Consider the following 19,905-nt stretch of genomic DNA (forward strand, 5'->3'; position numbering starts at 1 on the left):
GCCGAAGCCTTTCCTTTCGGGACGTGTCCACAAGGGCGGGTGCGGAGAGGCGCTCTCTCTTTCCGTCTCTATGGCCTCGCTCGGAAGCGAGGGGAAGGGGGGAGTCCTCCAGACTCTATGGAAGACGCGCGGGGAAGGAGAGGCTTCTGCGTGACGTCGGCAGCGTGGGACGCCGTCGCTCCCCAGAATCCTTTCCGATCCAAGATGGCGGCGGCTGCCTTTTTGCGGTGAGGTCGGCTGAGGCGAGAGCTGAGGGGAGAAAACACGTAAGGAGGTAAGAGGGATTTTGGGGTTTAAGTAGGTAGGGAAAAAAAAGACGCTTAGAAACTCGCCCTGCTTTTTAAAATTTCTATTAAAGGAGGTCGGTTTTGAGGTCGTCCCTGAGAACTTTCTCACGTGTGTGACGTCATTACAGGGTTGTGACGTCATTACAGGGGCCTTAAAAAGGGGGGGTCTGGTTTGGGCACACATGTGGGGGGGCCTTTCTCTGCCTTTAAATAAGATATTTAATTGCACCCTTTGCATTTTATGCTACTGGACGGGTAGTCCTCAACTTACGACCACCGTGGTGCCCAGAATTTCGCTTGCTATGCGAGGCAGTTGTTGAACTCTGCTTTGCTCCACTTTACGACCGTTGCCACGGTCATTAAGTCAGTATTTCTCAACCTTAGCCATTTTAAGATATATGGACTTCATCTGGAATGAGCTCCCCCCCCCCCCCCGGGGAGATACGGAGGATCCCAGATTTACGCACTTTCCGCCGCACCCTCAAAACATTTTTATTCCAGCAGGCTGGTCTGGCTTGACTCTCCCTTTTAATTTGCTTTTACGTTTTATACAAATTGGGTGTTTTTAAATTCGTTTTTTTGGGGGGCCAAAATTATTTAATGTACTTTTAACTTTTGTGTGATGTATTTTTATCTTGTGGCTTGTTCACTGCCCTGAGTCGTTCGGGAGTAGGGCGGTATATAAATTAAATTAAATAAAAATAAAAATAAATAAACTCCCAGAATTCCCCAAGCAGCAAAGCTGGCTGGGGAATTCTGGGAGTTGAAGTCACATTTTAAACTCGCTAAGGTTGAGAAATACTGCATTAAGTGAATCACTGCAGTTGGTGTGGCACACGGTTGTTAAGTGAATCCAACTTTCCCCCATTGGCTTTTTTTTTCCCCCAACAGAAGGTCACAAAAGGAGATCACGTGACACCTCCTCCCCCCGGGACTCTGCAACTCCGTCATAAATATGAGTCATTTCATTCATTTTTTTCATTTCATTTTTCATTTTATTAAATTTGTATACCGCCCTACTCCCGAAGGACTCAGGGCGGTGAACAGCCATAAATAAAACATATAGATACAAAATCAGTTGCCAAGTCAGTTGCCAAGCAACTGAGAATATAAATCATATAAACCATATGCGTATGGTCATAAGTCACTTTTTTTCAGTGCCGTTGTAATGTCGAACAGTCACTAAGTGAATTGCTCTACGTCATGGACTACCTGTATAAGGAAGACCATTGAGTTGGCATGAAGCAGCCCTGTTGAACTTCTGCCTGTCGGCTGCAGCGTTGGGATCTGACAAATTAAAAATAAATAAATTTATCAGCATGCATCCCCTAGTAGTTTACTCGTTGTATGACAACAGAAAACCAGAGAAAGTGTCTGGACCTTATGTAAACAAACCAGAGGGGGGGTTTCAGCAGGTTCTCACCAGTTCGGGAGAACCGGTAGCGGAAATTTTGAGTAGTTCGGAGAACCGGTAGTAAAAATTCTGACTGGCCCCGCCCCCATCTATTCTCTGCCTCCCGAGTCCCAGCTGATTGGGAGGAAATGGGGATTTTGCAGTATCCTTCCCCTGGAGTGGGGAGGGAATGGAGATTTAACAGTATCCTTCCCTTGACACGCCCACCAAGCCATGCCACGCCCACAGAACTGGTAGTAAAAAAAATTGAAACCCACAACTGAAACAAACCACAATGGTTGAAAGTCAAGGGTTACCTGTATTGATTGATCTCTCTTCATTTCATTTGTTACTGAAAGTAATGGCCACTTAGAAGCTAAGTCAAAAAGGGAGGGCAACTACCTGAAAAAATTACAGCGAAACAGTTCACCTATCCACTGGATTTTAAGCCCCATTACAGGTAGCCCCCAACCAAAATTTGAGCCCAAAATTTCCATTGCTCAACAAGACAGTTGTTGAGTACAATTTTTAACCTTTCTTAGGTTTCCTGCCTAAGCAGGGGGTTGGACTAGAAGACCTCCAAGGTCGTCCCTTCCAACTCTGTTATTCTATACGATTCTTGCTACCGTTGTTAAGTGAATCAGTACAGTTAAGTTTTAGTAACATAGTTGTTTCACTTAACAACTGGCTTCATCTGGCTTTGTTTGTCACAAGGTCCCAGAATGGGACAGCAAGACTTTGGGACACTTATAAATATATGCCAAAATTCAGATAAAAATCTGAATTTTGATCGCATGACCCACAGGGATGCTGCAACAGGTTGTAAGTGTGAAAAGCAATCATAGATCTGGAACGAGCTCCCCCCAGAGATATGGAGGATCCCCGATCTGCGCACCTTCCGCCACGCTCTTAAGACCTTTTTATTCCACCAGGCAGGCCTGGCCTAACTTTCTCCCTCTTTTTAAATAATTTTTTAATATTTGTAATATTCAAAGTTTAATTGGTTTTAAATTGATTGGTGTTTTTAAATCTGTCTGGACCAAACTATTTAATTCGATTTTATTTCTGCTTTTTAAATTTTGTATGTATGTATTTTATTGTTGGCTGTTCACCGCCCTGAGTCCTTCGGGAGTAGGGCGGTATGTAAATCAAATAAAAGTAAAGTAAAGTAAAATAAGCCACTTTTTTCAATGCTGTTGTAACTTTGAACATTCACTAAATGAATGGCTGTAAGCCAAGGACTACCTATTTATTACACCACATGGGTGGCTTAAAGGAATTGATTGCTTCATCTGTTCTCTACTGTAGTGATAAAGTTGACATAAAGTCCCACTCAGAACAGGTTATGTTACCACAGCCTCTCCAGAATTAAAGCAAATAGTGTCCTAATATTATGGTTCCTGTTTGCTTTAATTTTGGAGAGGCTGCAGTAACGTAAGGAACCAATCCTTTCAAATTGCAGCTGTAGCTTTTCAGCCGAAAGCATGATGTCTATGGAAATTCTCCATCATCCAGGTCGTGGTTGTCCCAAAGGTGCTTTTTTCAAGAGGCAACTGGACTTTCTGATTTTTCTTCACTTCTCATCCTCATCAACTCTGACCTGGATGGTGGGGATTGGCTAAATGAAATCCTTCCATTTCCTACCATCTGGTCAGAGCTGAAGAAGCTTCTTGAATGAGAAGCGAAACATCTTCAAAGAAAAACCAGAAAGTCCATTTGCCTCTTGGAAAAAAAAGCACCTTTGGGACTGATAGCACGATGTTTTCATTAACTGCCTAATGTCAGGATGGTTGTATAAGTGCCAGAGTTGAGTAATTATGCAAAATATGTACACAGGTAGTCCTCGACTTACAACTTCAACTGAGCCCCAAATTTCTGTTGTTGTGTGAGACATTTGTTAAGTGAGTTTTGCCCCGTTTTTACGACCTTTCTTGCCACGATTGTTAATCACATTAAGTGAATCACTGGAGTTTTTTAAGTTAGTAGCCCGGTCGTTAAGTGAATCTGGCTTCCCCGTTGACTTTGCTTGTCAGAAAGTTGCAAAAGGGGGTCACATGAAGCTCAGGAACACTGACCGTCATAAATAAGAGTCAGTTGCCAAGCATCTAATTTTTAATCACATCATCATGGGGATGCTTCAAAGGTAAGTGTGAAAAACGGTCATAAATCACTTTTTTTCAGTGCAATTATTCAGGGTGCCATGAGAGAGAAATTTGCAAGCTGCTCAAGGCTCTAAAAAAATCCGGTTTCCTTGAAAATCCCATAAAATCTTTATCTCCTGATAAAGAAATCAAGGTTTAAATCTTTTTGTTAAATATTTGGTTATTGGTCATATTCTTTGGATTTTTCATTCTTTTAACTGTTCTGTGGTTTTAGAATTATAAGTCTCTCGGAGTCACTTGGCTTAGATGGGCAATTATAAAAATTGAATAAATAACTATATAATTTGTCTTTCGCTGAGCGTGAAGCAGCTCAGCGAAATGTTTCTTGCTTCTCCCTCCTGTTTTATTTATAATTGTGTCTTCTTTTACTTCGAAAGAGGTCATTTTTTACTTCGAAAACAAATGCACATATTATTTTACCGGTAAGTTCTTTTAAGCGGCTTGCTAATCACCACAGGGCTGTGTTTAATATTAATTTGACAGTTTCTTTGGTCTAGTGCAGTTATGGCTAACCTTTTTGCCATCGCGTGCCAAAAGTGGGGGGAGTGAGGGGGGGGTCGTGCGTGCACGTGCCCACACCCATAATTCTATGCGCCCCACCCGCTGCGTATGCACACAGGGCTCCCCCTGCTTTTGGCATGTGATGGCCCAGTGGGTCCGGTAGGCTTGTTTATCACCCCTTCCCAGGCTCCAGAGCCTTTCTAAGAGCCTGGGGAGGGTGAAAATGGCCTTCCCCACCCCCTGGGAGGCCAGAAAAGGCCCGTTTGCCAACTTCCGGCAAACAGACCGTTTCCGGAGGGCCTCTGGGGGGGTGGGGAAGGCCGTTTTCACCCTTCCCAGGCTCCTAGAAAGGCCCTGGAGCCTGGGGAGACAGAAAAACTGGCCCTCCCCACACCCCTCAGACCCTCCAGAGGCAGGAAACAGCTTGTTTCCCTACTTCCAGTGGGCCCAGAAGGCCTGAAAATCAACTGGTGAGCTGAGCTCCCGTGCCCACTGATATGGCTCCGTGTGCCACCTGTGGCACGCGTGCCATAGGTTCGCCATCACAGGTCTAGTGCTTAAAACACCAGCGTAGAAAGTGGGAGATGATGAATTCTAGTCTCACTTTAGGCATGAAAGCCGACTAAGTGACCTTGGGCCAATCACCAGGAGACGGTGAGTTCTGGTCCTGCCTTAGCCATGAATGCCAGTTGGGTGACATTGGGCCAGTCACCAAGAAACTGTGAGTTCTAGTTCCTCCTTAAGTATGAAAGCTAGCTGAGTAACGTTGGGCCAGTCATACTCTATTAGACCAACCTATCTCAAGGATGGTGGTTGTATTGGATATGTTCCCCTCCTTGAGCTCTTTAATAAAGATTAACCAATAAAATTTGTTTCTCGTATGTCACCTGGCTCTGTGGAAAGACAGTATCTCGGGTTTCCAAAAAACAGATCTGCATATATGAATGATTTCCGTTTTTCTTCCCAGAACGCACCGTCCTGAAGGAGAGCTGCCCCACCGCTCCCAGCCGAAGCCATGGCCACAGTGGTGGCCAAACGGGAAGGCCCCCAGTTCATCAGCGAAGCAGCCGTCCGGGGAAACGCAGCCATCCTGGATTATTGCAGGACGTCCGTCTCCGCTCTCTCGGGAGCCACCGCCGGCATTCTCGGCCTCAACGGCCTCTACGGCTTCATTTTCTACTTCCTGGCCTCCGTCTTACTCTCGGTGCTTTTGGTGCTAAAAGCCGGACGGCGATGGAACAAATATTTTAAATCCCGAAGGCCTCTCTTTACCGGAGGACTGATCGGGGGGTTATTCACATATATTCTCTTCTGGACTTTCCTCTACGGCATGGTGCACGTTTACTAGGAGGAGGAGGAAGGTATAGCCAGAACGGTCGTGAGGAGAGACGGCTTGCTCCTTCCTCTCTGATGCCCTAGAACGGGGATCCCGACCCATTGCTTGCACTCTTCACGCGCTCCCTAACCTATGTCAGAAAGCAAGAACCCTGCTAATGAAACAGAATGTGAAACACCCCCCTCCCACCTCCTCGGTCTTTAAAAATGACATGTAAATAACCCAGTCCAGAGGACGTCTCCGTTCTCCTCGGTTTATCCCTCTGCCACAAGGCTGCTAGAATTCTCTTCTAACCCCCTTTAGCCCAACCTTCCCTTCGGAGACTTTCCTTGCTGTGTAACCAGATCTTCTATTTTGGAGAGGAAAAAAAAAATCTATATCAATATCCCATGCTTGATCGATTTTGTACGCACCTTGGTTGAAAGGCTTCAGGAAGGAAAACACAGTTTCTACAGCCTGACTACAGGCAGGTTGTAAGGGGTGGGTGGGTGGGTTGAGGGGCGCTTGGCCTGAAGCTGCTTAACTTCCAAGTAAACATTTGCAACGAGTTCGGTGGGAGTTTTATTTTGAAGGTGGGGGGGGGGATTTATAGCCATCTCTAATAGCAATAGCACGTAGATTTATATGCTGCTCCACAGTGCTTTTACAGCCTTCTCTAAGCGGTTTATAGAGTCAGCCTCTTGCCCCCAAATAATCTGGGTCCTCATTTTACTGACCTCGGAAGGATGGAAGGCTGAGTCAACCTTGAGCCTGGTGAGATTTGAACTGCCAAATTGCAGGCAGTCAGCAGCAGAAGTAGCCTGCGCTACTGCACTCTTAACCACCGTGCCACTGTGGCTCATAATCAACACAGCCAGCGTGGTGAGGGGTGATGGATGCTGGATCTTCACATTTGTTATCTATCACCTCAAGTTCGGTAGAGATCCAGTTTTCTCATACCTGCTCAAGGTACTGCAGGGGTCTCCAAACTTGGCAACTTGGAAGACGTGTGGGCTTCAACTCCCAGAATTCCTCAACCTTTCTAAATTTATCCTCATATTTCTGTGTATTTAGTATTCTCTGTGCAGGGATTTCTGGGAAAAGATGCTATCAGGCTCCAGATTTTTTTACTTTAAAAGGAGGAATTTCTGGAATCTTGAGTTAAATCAGTGGCTACTGATAACGATAAATGGTATGAATTAGACCGAGATGTTGCTTTCTTAATCTAGGCTTAACGGCAGATCCTGGCTGGCGGTGATGAGAAACAGGCTGTTAAAATGGATTTTTTTTGACAGTTCTGGTTCCTTTTTAGGGAACATTGAAGTTACACAGAACGGACCGCAAACTTTTCACTCACTTCCTTTTATTCTTTACATTCTTAAAGGCCACGTAATCCAGCTTTCATAAACCACACAGCAAAATAACTATTTTTTTTCGTGCGTGCATGGTTTTGGAGACGCAGGAGAGAGTGTCTATGAACTTGGGGAAAAAAGTCAAAAGGTCTTCTTTTTCTGACTACATCAAATGGTTCTTCACTGGTACTTTCGTGAAATAAAAATTTGGGGGAAATCGCGTGTTCCCAGCAAATGCATTTTTTGTCACAATATCCCATTTGCGTTCGTTGCTTCCTTGTTCTCGGCAAAGAAACTAAACTTCAGTCTGTGTTAAGAGATGTCCAACCTAGGCAACTTTTAAGACTGGTGGACTTCAACTCCCAGAATTCCCCAGTCAGAGAATTCTGGGAGTTGAAGTCCACCGGTCTTAAAAGTGGCCTGCTCTATTGCTTTGATTCGACATTGTTAACGACAACTAGAATCTTAGAAACCTGGTTTATTCTCCTGCCGCACAATTTATGTTTGCCAATTATGCCTAATTACGGGAATCCCTTTCGGGTTTTTAAATCACAGCGTTGGTCCTGATAAGAGTTGTAGCTTTCCCCTGCTATAGGCAGTCCTCGACTTAACGGCCGAAATTATGACTGTGAAGTTCACAACAGGCAGTCCTTGACTTAACGACCACAAGTGAGCCCAAAACTTCCGTTGTTAAGTGAGTTTTGTCCCGTTTTTACGATCTTTCTTGGCCACCGTTGTTTCGGTGAATCGCTGCTGAATCGCTTACCGTTAGTAACGCAGTTGTTAAGTGAATCCGGGCTTCCCCATCGACTTCACCCATCAGAAGGTCAGGGGATCGCATGTCCCTGGGGCACCCCACTGTCATAAATGTTGCCAAGCATCTGAATTTTGATCACGTGACTCTGAGGATGCGGCAATCGTCGTAAGTGTGAACAACGGCCATAAGTCCCTTTTCCCAGTGCCGTTGTAATTTTGAATGGTTACTAAATGAACTTTTGTAAGTCGAGGACTACCGGTATTCACTCACCTCCCCAGTGAAACCTACACCAGTTCTGACACGCTCCCTCCCCACAATGACACACACACAGGTATGTATATAATTTTCCTCTTTTATTGTTTTTATAAATTACTTAAGGTGGTGAACATACTTAATACTTCCTCCTCCTCCTCCTACTTTCCTCACGACAACAACTCTGAAAATATAAAGGAAAGACAGGAAATGAAAAAAGCCCAAACTGAAAAAAAGAAACTGAAAAAAAAGAGAAAGAAATAGCTTCCAATTCTCTTTGTGGCAATTATAAATAAACAAATGCCACATTATCTCTTACTCTACAGTTTTTGTTGTTTTTTTAAAAAAAGAAACCTCTCTGATCTATTTCTTCTCATCATTAAAATCATGTTTTATTTTTTTTAAAACTTCTTTTTCAGTTCCACCCATTTATTTATTTTTTAAGCATACAGAAATTCCTGCTGAAGCTGCCATCTGGAGTATGGCTTGTGGTTCCGTAGATAATATTCTGATTTAATTCCTGCGACTTGCCATTCTGTCATAAAACAAGACCTGGGTTGTGTTTAAATTCATACCATAGGCATAAAAAAAATAAAATCCAGTCTCTTTTTTTTTTCCCTGAAGTGGAGGTTCAAGACATGCCAATGACCAATCCATCTTCATCGTGAAGTTCTGTTTCGTGAGTTGGTTGGATGGTGGAGAATTGTTTATCCATGTTGCAGGAATTTATTTAGGATTCCGGCATAATCCCACAGACTGGAGAATTGTTTATCCACGTTGCAAGAATTTATTTTGAATTCCTGAATAATCCCACAGGCTCAACAATTTGCAGGAAGAGATTCAAAATGGACAGCAGAATGGGAAGAAGATGATTAAAGCCTTATTATTGTATAATTTCCAAGAATGCTCAGAATATCATTATTCTCAGAGTCGCTTTGAAGTGCGAGATGGACAGCAAGTAAATTTGGCAATTACAGGCAGTCCTCAACTTATGACCACAATTCAGCCCAATATTTCCATTGTTAAGAGACATTTGTTAAGTGAGTTTTGTCCCCGTTTTACGACCTTTCTTGCCACATTTGTTAAGCGAACCACTGCGGTTGATAAATTAGTAACACGGTTGTTAAGTGAATCCGGCTCCCTCATTGACTTTGCCGGTCAGCAGGTCGCAAAAGAGGATCACGTGACTTTGGGACACAGGAACAGTCATCAGTATGAGCCAGTTTTGATTTTGATCACAGGACCAAAAGTTCGTCAAGTGTGAAAAATGGTCATAGGTCGCTATTTTCAGTGCCGTTGTAACATTGAACAGTCACTAAATGAACTGTTGTAAGTCGAGGACTGGGGCAAAAGAAAGCAAGGTAGTATCCATAGTAACAGATGCCTTGGGGGCAATCCCAAAACATCCTGAGCACCACTTGAAGGCCATTGGCATTGACAAATTCGCCATCAGTCAATTACAAAAGGCAGATTTACTCATAACAGCTGACATCCTTCGACGAGGATTTTACCACCATCAAATATCCACATCTGCCTTTTCTGGGGTCTTGGGAAGGATTTTATTTTATTTTTTTTCTTCGTTTAATGACCTCGTAATCTGTTGCGGGATGGAGTCGGGGCAACTGAATGGAGCTGAGAGTTTATTGGCCGGATGCCTTTCCTGTCGCCGATGCGGAAATTTTGCGGCAGATCAATTCTCATTGCGCCCTGAGAGAGAAATATCAGCCGCTACACCTAGGATCGAACTCAACAGCCACCTGATTGCGAGGCGAGAGCTCCACCTCTAGGCCACCGCACCGTTCTTGGGAAGGACTCGATGGGTGGACAAAAATACCAAATCCATCTGGCCGACTGCGCGATGGAACGATAATTCAAGGTGGACAACTATCCTCTCCACTCATCCGTTGACGTACATTTGACAGGTTCAAAAATGGCTGTCTTAGCTTTCTCCAGAAGCCACAGAAAGAGAATTGATATCCACCACGCGGCTACGGTCCTTACCCAAGATTTTCTGGCATTTGGTTTGATTTTAAAAAGTTAACATCCTGCAATGTGTAGCAGTATCCTCGGCTTAGGATGTCGAAAACGAAGACCGCAAAGAGCTGAAGCGAATATCTTCCTGGCAACTTTCTGTGTAGTCCGCGGTTTCTCTTAACAACGGATGACGTTGCGAAGGGTTTAGGCCTCAACCGTCTGTAGCTGTTGATCCAGCCGGGATAAAGAATTGTCACTCTGATTCCCAGCCTGGTTCCCGTTGACGGTGCTCTCCGGCAAAGATTTCTTGGTGTTTGACCTACATGAGGAAAAGGGAAGTCGGGAAAATGAGTAAATGTGGAATCTCTGTAAACTTTCTGGCAGGCGTTTCGTTACCCAACTAGGTAACATCATCAGGGCTGTTGAGTGCGAGGTTTGCTGCCTGTTTATATATACAGCAGACTTAGGACCACGAATGAAGCCAGAATTGATGTTGCTCGGTGAGAAATTGGTTAAGTGAGTTTTGCCCCATTTTACGACCTTTCCTGCCACATTTGTGAAGTGAATCACTGTAGTTGTTTAAACTTAAGCTCTTCCTTCTCCTTGTTTTCCTTCCTTCCTTCCTTCCTTCCTTCCTTCCTTCCTTCCTTCCTTCCTTCCTTTTTTTTTTTTAAATTTGATTTATATGCCACCCTTCTCCGGAGACTCAGGGTGGCTTACAGTGCGTTAAGCAATAGCCTTCATCCTTTTGTATATTTATACAAAGTCAGCTTATTGCCCCCACAAACTGGGTGCTCAATTTACCTACCTCAGAAAGGATGGAAGGCTGAGTCAACCTTGAGCCTGGCGAGATTCGAACCTGCAGTAATTGCAGGCAGCTGGTCTTAATAACAGGGTGCTTTAGACCACTGTACTACCAAGGCTCTTCCTTCCTTCCTTCCTTCCTTCCTTCCTTCCTTCCTTCCTTCCTTCCTTTCCTTCCTTCCTTCCTTCCTTCCTTTCCTTCCTTTCCTTCCTTCCTTCCTTCCTTCCTTCCTTCCTTCCTTCCTTCCTTCCTTCCTTCCTTCCTTCCTTCCTAAGCAATAGCACTTAGACTGCAAGGCTGAGCCAATAGCACTAACCCTTAGACTTATATACCACTTCACAGCGCTTTGCAGTCCTCTCTAAGCCTTTTTACAGAGTCAGCATCTTGCCCCAAAAATCCGGGTCTTCATTTTACCGACCTCGGAAAGGATGGAAGGCTGAGTCAACCTTGAGCCAATCAGGATCGAACTCCTGGCAGTCAGCAGAATTAGCCTGCAATACTGCATTTTAGCAACTGCGCCACCCCCTACTCATTGTAGTTGATGGGCTACATCTGTCAGCACTTCAAGCTGCATTTACTTTAGTGCTGACATAAGAAGGAGAAGCGGAGGCGTCTGGAAAGGGACGTTTGACTTTTCACCTACTTATTTTCCCTGGAGATAATATCCCGTAGGAGATGGGATGGGAGGGGGGGAAATTCCTTTGAGCTGGAGCAGTAGATTAGGGGTAGAGTGACTTGGAAGATGGCCAATGAGTGCAGAGGAGTGGGGAACGGAAAGGGAGGGTTTTGGGTCTGGAAGTCAGTGTTGGCTGCGATGGAGTCGGAGTTAGAATGTCGTGCTTAATAAATGGGAGTTTTTTTCATCAAAGACTTTGTTTGAAATGCAATTTATTTGAGATTTCTCGGACAAGGTCGGAAGTTATAAAAATAAGGAATCTCGATGAATCGAGAATGCTTTGCAGCTGCAGGCCACCTACCTCACTTCCTCGTATTTTTTCCCTCTGTAAAACTGGCTCTTTCGAAGAAGATACAGCAGCACCAAGTCGCAGAGAAATGCTCCCTGGGTGGGTTGGATGGCAGAAACAATTCCATGTGAACCGAGTGGAAAATCCACTGTGCTAAACAGTTAACTTTTTAAAAAAATGGTTTCTTATTTGCAGTTGCATGCAAATAATGAGGGTTTTTTAATTATATTTGATTATGTTATTTTATTTTATTTTATTTTATTATTTTTTTTTTATTTTTTAAACAAACAAACATAAAACCATCATCAATTTGCAAACAGTGTGTCGGTTGGTTACAAGTCTTTTGTGCATCATTCGCCAAATTCATAGTTTACAGTTTTCAATTTACCTAGATTCTCATATCATCAATCTATATGTTGTTATCCTCATTAATCATTTGTTTAGATATAACTATTTCTTCCCACATTATCATTCAAAGTATTCTAAGATTTGAGTTAATTTTTATTTATGACATTCATTTATTTTATTTTTAAAGCCAAAAGAGCAGCTTTAGATGATCAGATAATAAGATATATAACATTTTAATACAGTGGTGGGAGTCAAATAATTTAATAACAGGTTCTGTGGGCGTGACTAGGTGGTCATGTGACTAGGTGGGCGTGGCTAGGTGGTCATGTGACTGGGTGGGCGTGGCTAGGTGAGCATGTGACTGGGTGGGCGTTATAGGTAGTTCTCAACATACAACACAACAGGTCGTTTAGTGACGCTTCAGAGTGATAGTAGCATTGAAAAAGTGACTTATGACCGTTTTTCACACCTACGACCCTTGCCGTATCCCCGTGGTCACAGGATCAGAATTTGGATGCTTGGCAACTGACTCATATTTATGACGGTTGAAGTGGCCCGGGGTGACATGATCCCCTTTTGCGACCTCCTGACAAGCGAAGTCAACGGGGAAAGCCTGATTCATTTAACAACCGTGTTAGTAACTTAACACCTGCAGTGATTCACTTAACTGTGACAAGAAAGGTCGTAAAATGGGGCAAAGCTCACTTAATAAATGTTTCACTTAGTGGCAGAAATGTTGGGCTCAATTGTCGTAAGTCAAGGACTCCCTGTAATAAGGTAATAAGATAATAAGACAATAGTCCTTGACTTATGACCACAATTGGGAGCAGGATTTCACTTTGCTTAGCAAAGTGGTTAAGTGAATCGCACCTAATGTTGTCACCTTTTTTGCCATGGTTGCTAAGTGAATCACTGCAGTCCTTAAGTGAATCGTGCGGTCATTATATGATTCCGGATTCCCTCATTGACTTTGCTGGTTGGAAGCCAGCTGAGAAGGTCCCAAATGATTATCACGTCATTCCAGAATCATAAATAGATGCCGCTTATCAAGCACTTGAATTATGATCACGTGACTGTGGGAATGCTGTAACGGTCGTAAGCACGAGGACTGGTTGTAAATCACTTTTATCATAACTTTGACCCATCGCTAAACGAACGGTTGTAAGTCGAGGACGGCCTTTGATCCAGCAATTGCTGCTTGCTTCCATCCCGAATCAGAATGGAATGGAATGGAATGGAATAGAGGAATGAAGAATGGAACAGAACGGAACGGAACAGAACAGAACAGTGGAATGAAGAATAGAATAGAATAGAATAGAATAGAATAGAATAGAATAGAATAGAATAGAATAGAATAGAATAGAATAGAATAGAATAGAATAGAGGAATGAAGAATGGAATGGAATGGAGGAATGAAGAATAGAATAGAATAGTATAGAGTAGATTACAGTAGAGTAGAGTAAAGTAGAATAGAATAATTGTATTGTCACTTTTAGACTAATTGGCATACATTAAAAATGAAATTTGGTTGCATATAGCTCTTAAAGGCTCATCACTTCCAATATAGCACTACATAAACATGACAAGATAAATACAAAATTATATGACACAGAGAAACAACACAGTCTAGTTCGGGTGTATACAGTACATGTACATGGTGAGAAAAATGAATCTTGCGAGTTTACTAGACAGATGGCCTAGGGAACAAAACTGTTACAGAATTTGGTAGTCCTTCCGTAGATACTTCAAAACCTCCTCCCAGGGCGGAGCAACAGAAACAGAACCGTGAAGTAGGTGAGTGGGGTCTCTAACAATGCTTTGAGCTCTAGGCACACAGCGCTTACAAGCAGTATCCTGAATAAAGGAAAGTGAGATTCCTATAATCTTCTCCACTGTCCTCACCACTCTCTGTAGGGACTTTCTATCTGAGGCACTGCTGCCACCAACCCAAACAGGGATACAGTTTGTTAAATTGACTTACCACTCCCATTAGCGCAAGACTGGAACCCACGTTGATTACCGTTGGGATGATGTTAAATTTCCCTGCCTGAAAAAAACCAAAAAAAAAAGAGTGAATTTGTGAGATGTGCACAGATTTTAAAGTTTCTACAGGTAGTCCTTGACTCACAACCACAATTGGGCCCCAAAATTTCTGTTGCTAAATGAGACAGTCGCTAAGTGAGTTTTGCCCCATCATACAACCTTCCTTGCGACGGTTGCTAAGTGAATCACAGCAGTTCTTCAGTAAACAACATGGCTTCCCCATTGATTTTGCTCGTCAGAAGGTTGCAAAAGGGAATTGTGCGACCCCCAGGACACTGCAAACGTCATAAATATGAGTCAGTTGCCCAATGTCTGAATTTTGATCATGTGACTGTGGGAATGCTGAAACGGTCGTAAGTGTGAAAAACATGAGTTACCTTTTTCAGGGCCGTTGTAACTTCGAACCATCACTAAACTGTCGAGGACTTCCTGAACTGGTTAGACCAGTGTTTCTCAAAGTTGCGTGGATGTCAACTCCCAGAATTCCCCAGCAGGACCTCTGGCTGGGGAATTCTGGGAGTTGAAGTCCACACAACTTAAAGTGGCCAAGGTTGAGAAACAATGGCTTAAAGAGCACCAGTATCAAACTCGCTGCGTCATGTTGCCGTCACGTGATATATCGCAAAAAAATTTCCCATTCGCAGAACGGGTTGGCGTGGCCCGCGCATGATGCATCCGGCCTGCGGGCCGCCAGTTTGATACCGCTGTCTTTGAGCCTTAGACAGTTCCAGTGGTGGGTTGCCCCCAGTTCGGACCGGTTCGGAAGAACCAGTAGTAAAACCGGCGGGAGGCTCCGCCCACCGCCCCGGATGTCACCCTAGGCCCGTGATGGCGAACCTATGGCACACGTGCCAGAGGTGGCACGTGGAGCCATATCTGTGGGCACGTGAGCGTTGCGCTAGCTCAGTTGATTTTTGGGCCTTCTGGGCCTACTGGAAGTTGGGAAACGGGCCATTTCCGGCCTCGGGAGGGCCTCTGGGGGGTGGTAGGGAAGGCTGTTTTCACCCTCCCCAGGCTCCAAGAAAGCCTCTGGAAGTCTCGGGAGGATGAAAAACGGGCCTATTGGGCCCACCGTGCCATCGTATGCCAAAAGCAGGGGGAATGCGGGGGGGGTCGCGCACGCATGCATGGGGGGTCAGGGTGCAGGGGGGGCATTGAATTATGGCCGTGGGCACGCGCACGAAAGACCCCCTGTCAGGTTTCGATGTCATCTCAAATAAATTGCACTCCCAAACAATTAATCTTTGCTGAAATATTCCATTTATTGAGTACGACAGATCTGGCCCCGACTTCGTCGTAGCCAATACTAACCCTCTGACCCCCAAACCCTTCCCTTTCCGTTCCCCAATTCTCATCTTCTCATTGGCCATCTTCCAAGTCAGTCTCCCCAGCTTCTGACCTCAACCCACAGGAATGTTCCCCCCTCCCATCCCATCTCCTAGGGGATATTATCTACAGAGAAAATAAGTAGGTGAAAAGTCAAGCCTCGTCTCCTCCTTTTTATGGCAGCATCAGAATGCTGACACCCCCCCTGCACTCTCTCTGCTTTTGGCACGCGACGGCAAAAAGGTTAGCCATCACTGCCCTAGGCAATCTCTGCATGCGCAGAAGCTTCTGCTCATGTGCAGATGCTCGGTTCGTGCGCGATCCTGTTGCGAACTGGTAGTAAAGGTAAGTAGAACCCACCCTTGGACAATTCCCCCAATGGGAAGTCTGTTATTTAGAACAGAGTTGGAAGGGACCTTGGAGGTCTTCTAGTCCAACCCTCCCTTGCTCAAGCAGGTGGGTTGGACTGCAAGACCTCCATCAGAAGACCCTCGCCTAATGTGACCTTCACCTGACATGACCTCCCCACACAAGACCCACTGAACCATACTAAGCCCTTATATAGTAGTGGCCCAAATTGTGGAAACTTTTTGGGAAAAGTGTATTTTCTAAAACTAGCTAATAACACCACTTTTTTTGGGGGGGGGAGTAGTATTTATTTATTTATTGGTTCAATTTATATGCCGCCCTTTTCCGGAAACTCAGGGCGGCTTAAAATGCGTTAAGCAATAGCCTTCATACTTTTGTATATACCTGCTTAGTAGGGCTTTCGCCCCCCCCCAAAGCGGTGTTCTTTTTTATACAAAGTCAGCTTATTGCCCCCACAATCCGGGTCCTCATTTTACCTACCTCGGAAGGATGGAAGGCTGAGTCAACCTTGAGCCGATCAGAATTGAACTCCTGACTTTGAGCAGAGTTACCTGCAATACTGCCTTATAACAACTGTGCCACCACAGATTCCTTCCTTCCTTCCTTCCTTCCTTCCTTCCTTCCTTCCTTCCTTCCTTCCTTCCTTCCTTCCTTGGTTCGATTTATATGCCGCCCTTCTCCAGAGACTCAGGGCGGCTTACAATGCGTTAAGCAATAGCCTTCATACTTTTGTATATACCTGCTTAGTAGGGCTTTCGGGCCCCCCCAGGCGGTGTTCTTTTTTATACAAAGTCAGCTTATTGCCCCCACAATCCGAGTCCTCATTTTACCTACCTCGAAAGGATGGAAGGCTGAGTCAACCTTGAGCCTGGTGAGATTCGAACTTGCAGTAATTGCAGGCAGCTGGTGCTATTTAACAGCACTTTAGTCTGCTGCGCCACCAAGTTATATATCAATGGAAAGATAATTTAATCAAGAACGTAATGCAATAACTGTTATGAAGGATTTGCTCTTAGAATAGCAGTTACAGCAGAAAGAAGAAAAGTGAAACACGTAGAAAAAAAGAGATATGCAGAAATGATCCCCATGTCAGTTAATCCTTCATTGGGTAACCTTCAGCATGAATGATGGCCTTACAACGTCTTCCCATGGAGGGAACCAAGTCTTTGAGTTCTGCAGCTGCTCTCATGTGAAACCAAGATTGAATGATGGCTTCTATTAACTGGGTTTTATTGCTGGATTGCTTCTGACTAACCAGTTTCTTTAGTCAGCTCCCTAGATTTTCCATTGGGTGAAGATCTGGGCTATTCCCAGGCTATTCCAGCAGTGGAATAGGATTATCTTGAAACGCCAAGAAAAAAAGTGGTGTTATTAGCCATCAAACCTCAAAAATACAATTTTTCCCAAAAGGTTTCCACAATTTTGGCCACGCAACACCGACCCTGACCTCCCCTAAACTCTGCTGATGATGTTACCTAGACTGGTAACAAAACGTTCAAAACTAAACCCACAAGCTTCATCCTACACCTGAGCTACAGATATTTTGCCACCATCGCAAATCTGTTTTGTTTTTTTTCCCCCAGTTGTGCCTGAGATCACCTTGCCGTTCACCATGATATCAAAACGGATCCCGTAAGCTTTGATCAGCGTTCGGAAATCAACATCAGCCGCGCTCCGGTAATACTTGGCAAATCTGAAAAGAAAATAAATCATAAAATGTCATACGATTTATTTTTTCTGAGCAAAAGAAAATTTTCTTTTCTTTTCTTTTTTTCCTGTGGCTTCCTTCCTTGCTGGTTGAATCATGACAGACTTACTGTCTGATTACAGGCAGTCCTCGCCTTACATCCACTCGTTTAGTGACCGTTTGAATTTACAACTGCACTGAAAAAAGTGACTTACGACTGTTGCAACATCCTTGCGTGATCAAAATTCAGACGCTTGGAAACTGGCATTTATTTATGACAGTTGCAACGTCCCGGGATCATGTGATTGCCTTTTGTGACCTACTGATGAGTAAAATCAATGGGGATTGATCCGCTTAACAACCGTGTTACTAACTTCACAACTGCAGGAGTGGTGGGTTTCAAAATTTTTTACCGGTTCTGTGGGTGTGGCTTAGTGGACGTGGCATGGCTTGGTGGGCATGGCTTGGTGGGCTTGGCAGGGGAAGGATACTGCAAAATCTCCATTCCCTCCCCACTCCAGGGGAAGGATACTGCAAAATCCCCATTCTCTCCCCAGTCCAGGGGAAAGATACTGCAAAATCTCCATTCCCACCCCACTCCAGGGGAAGGATACTGCAAAATCCCCATTCCCTCCACACTCCAGGAGAAGGATACTGCAAAATCTCCATTCCCTCCCCACTCCAGGGGAAGGATACTGCAAAATCCCCATTCCCACCCCATTCCAGGGGAAGGATACTGCAAAATCTCCATTCTCTCCCCACTCTAGGGGAAGGATACTGCAAAATCTCCATTCCCTTCCTACTCCAGGGGAAGGATACTGCAAAATCCCCATTCCCTCCACACTCCAGGGGAAGGATACTGCAAAATCCCCATTTCCTCCCGATCAGCTGGGACTCCGGAGGGTAGAGAATAGATGGGGGGCGGGGCCAGTCAGAATTTTTACAACCGGTTCTTCGTACTACTCAAAATTTCCACTACCGGTTCTCCAGAACCGGTCAGAACCTGCTGAAAAACCCACCTCTGAACTGCAGTGATTAGCTTAACAATTGTGGCAAGAAAGGTGTAAAATGGGGCAAAACTCCCTCACTTAGCAACGGAAAGTTTGAGCTCAATGGGGGTCGTAAATTGAGGATTACCTCTAACGAAAGTCATGAATGTTATTATCTATCACCTCTGTTACAAGAATGCCCCCAGATTTTCTGCCGTCTCCTGGGAAGATAAGACTTCATGGATGTTGTGAGGTAGTGTCGCGACCTCTCGGCCGCCGGCCCCTCCACCCGCCGAATCAGAGGAGGAGGAGGCGGTGTGGGACTCAGGATCAGCATCAAGGCAACCTGAGAGCTCCGAGGGGGAAGAGGGAATGGAGCTAGCAGAGAGAGAGACAGAGGCGGAGGCTGGGCCGTCCGTCAGCCCTCAGATGGAGAGTCAACATCCTGAGGTCTGGAGGTGGCTGATGAGGAAGAGGAGGAACAGCTGGGTCCAGTGCCTGACGCGCGGATGCACAGAAGGCAGAGGAGAGGAGAGCAGTGGAAATCTATGGGCCGGTCCACTGCTAGTGAAGCCCCACCCTAGCTTTGGCGATAAAAGGCAGGGTGCGGAGATGAATAGATGTGGCAGACAACTATTCATCTCCCTGCCAGATGGACTTGTTAGCCTGTGGTGAGAAAAAAAACTTTTTGCCAGGACTGCTGGCGCTCTTAACAAAGGAATCTTTGAGTTCACTTCAGAGGGTTGGTCGTGTTTGGGCAGCTGGGTCAGAACAGGTAGCTCAAGCTTATGCCTCTTGCAACTAATGTAGGTAAATGCGGATCCAGCTGGATGATCACTGAAGGGCCCTCTTTATTCATAGTATTGTAGGAAAGAAAATGCGCTTGCAAATTAACCAGTTGAGACAGTACAAAGGCAGAACAAAAGTTCCTTTGAAGTAGAAACATTCAGAGAGGGGGCCCCTCAGTTGTCAGAGATAAGAGACATTTGGTGATATACAGTATGAAGGTTAAAGAGATCAAGTATGACCACATGTAATATTAACAAGAGATAATTTGAATCTATGCTTCGGTAATTTACATGAAGAATTATGACTTGGCAAAGAATAATATGAAACAGTAATTAGGAAATGTCAATTAAATATGACAAATGTATACGATCACATAAACTGCTGAGTCAACAGAACCCTTTGTCTTAGAAGAGTATAAAAACCATTGTACCTAATTTCTGTCTTTGTTCAACGCTTCATGTACAGAGCTTTGAACCTATTGCGCAATATACAATGTCTCTGGCTAACCCTGAAAAGTTGTGTTGGTCTTATTAAATCCACAACACAACCAATCTTCTCCCTTTTAAAATTTTAAAATTTAAATTTTAAACA

The 19,905-nt window shown here is 44.5% G+C and overlaps 2 protein-coding genes across 3 annotated transcripts in view; one reads left to right on the top strand and one right to left on the bottom strand.

Moving 5' to 3' along the window:
* The first annotated feature begins 142 nt into the window (after window positions 1–142).
* Window positions 143–5,832, top strand: EMC6 (ER membrane protein complex subunit 6). The gene is made up of 2 exons (XM_034407029.2): window positions 143–274; window positions 5,311–5,832. Exon 2 carries the CDS (start codon window positions 5,359–5,361, stop codon window positions 5,689–5,691), a length of 333 nt encoding a protein of 110 aa, XP_034262920.1. The 5' UTR covers window positions 143–274; window positions 5,311–5,358; the 3' UTR covers window positions 5,692–5,832.
* A 2,274-nt stretch (window positions 5,833–8,106) lies between these two features.
* Window positions 8,107–19,905, bottom strand: part of P2RX5 (purinergic receptor P2X 5) — a 34,035-nt gene continuing 22,236 nt past the window's right edge. The window contains exons 9-12 of one of the 2 annotated variants that reach the window (XM_087883480.1): window positions 17,449–17,542; window positions 14,093–14,158; window positions 11,776–11,858; window positions 8,107–10,312 (exon numbers count right to left, since the gene is read on the bottom strand). In XM_087883480.1, coding sequence (XP_087739606.1) covers window positions 10,198–10,312; window positions 11,776–11,858; window positions 14,093–14,158; window positions 17,449–17,542 — 358 coding nt within the window. In that variant the 3' untranslated portion in view covers window positions 8,107–10,197. The remainder of the gene's footprint in view (window positions 10,313–11,775; window positions 11,859–14,092; window positions 14,159–17,448; window positions 17,543–19,905) is intronic. The other variant, XM_087883481.1, reaches the window with a different exon arrangement.

The sequence above is a fragment of the Pantherophis guttatus genome, chromosome 1, assembly GCF_059756535.1.
Source record: "Pantherophis guttatus breed Tessera chromosome 1, ASM5975653v1, whole genome shotgun sequence".
NCBI lineage: Eukaryota > Metazoa > Chordata > Lepidosauria > Squamata > Colubridae > Pantherophis > Pantherophis guttatus.

Coding starts and splice junctions, on each gene's coding strand:
- EMC6 (XM_034407029.2), top strand. CDS start 5,359: ATGGCCACAGTGGTGGCCAAACGGGAAGGCCCCCAGTTCATCAGCGAA.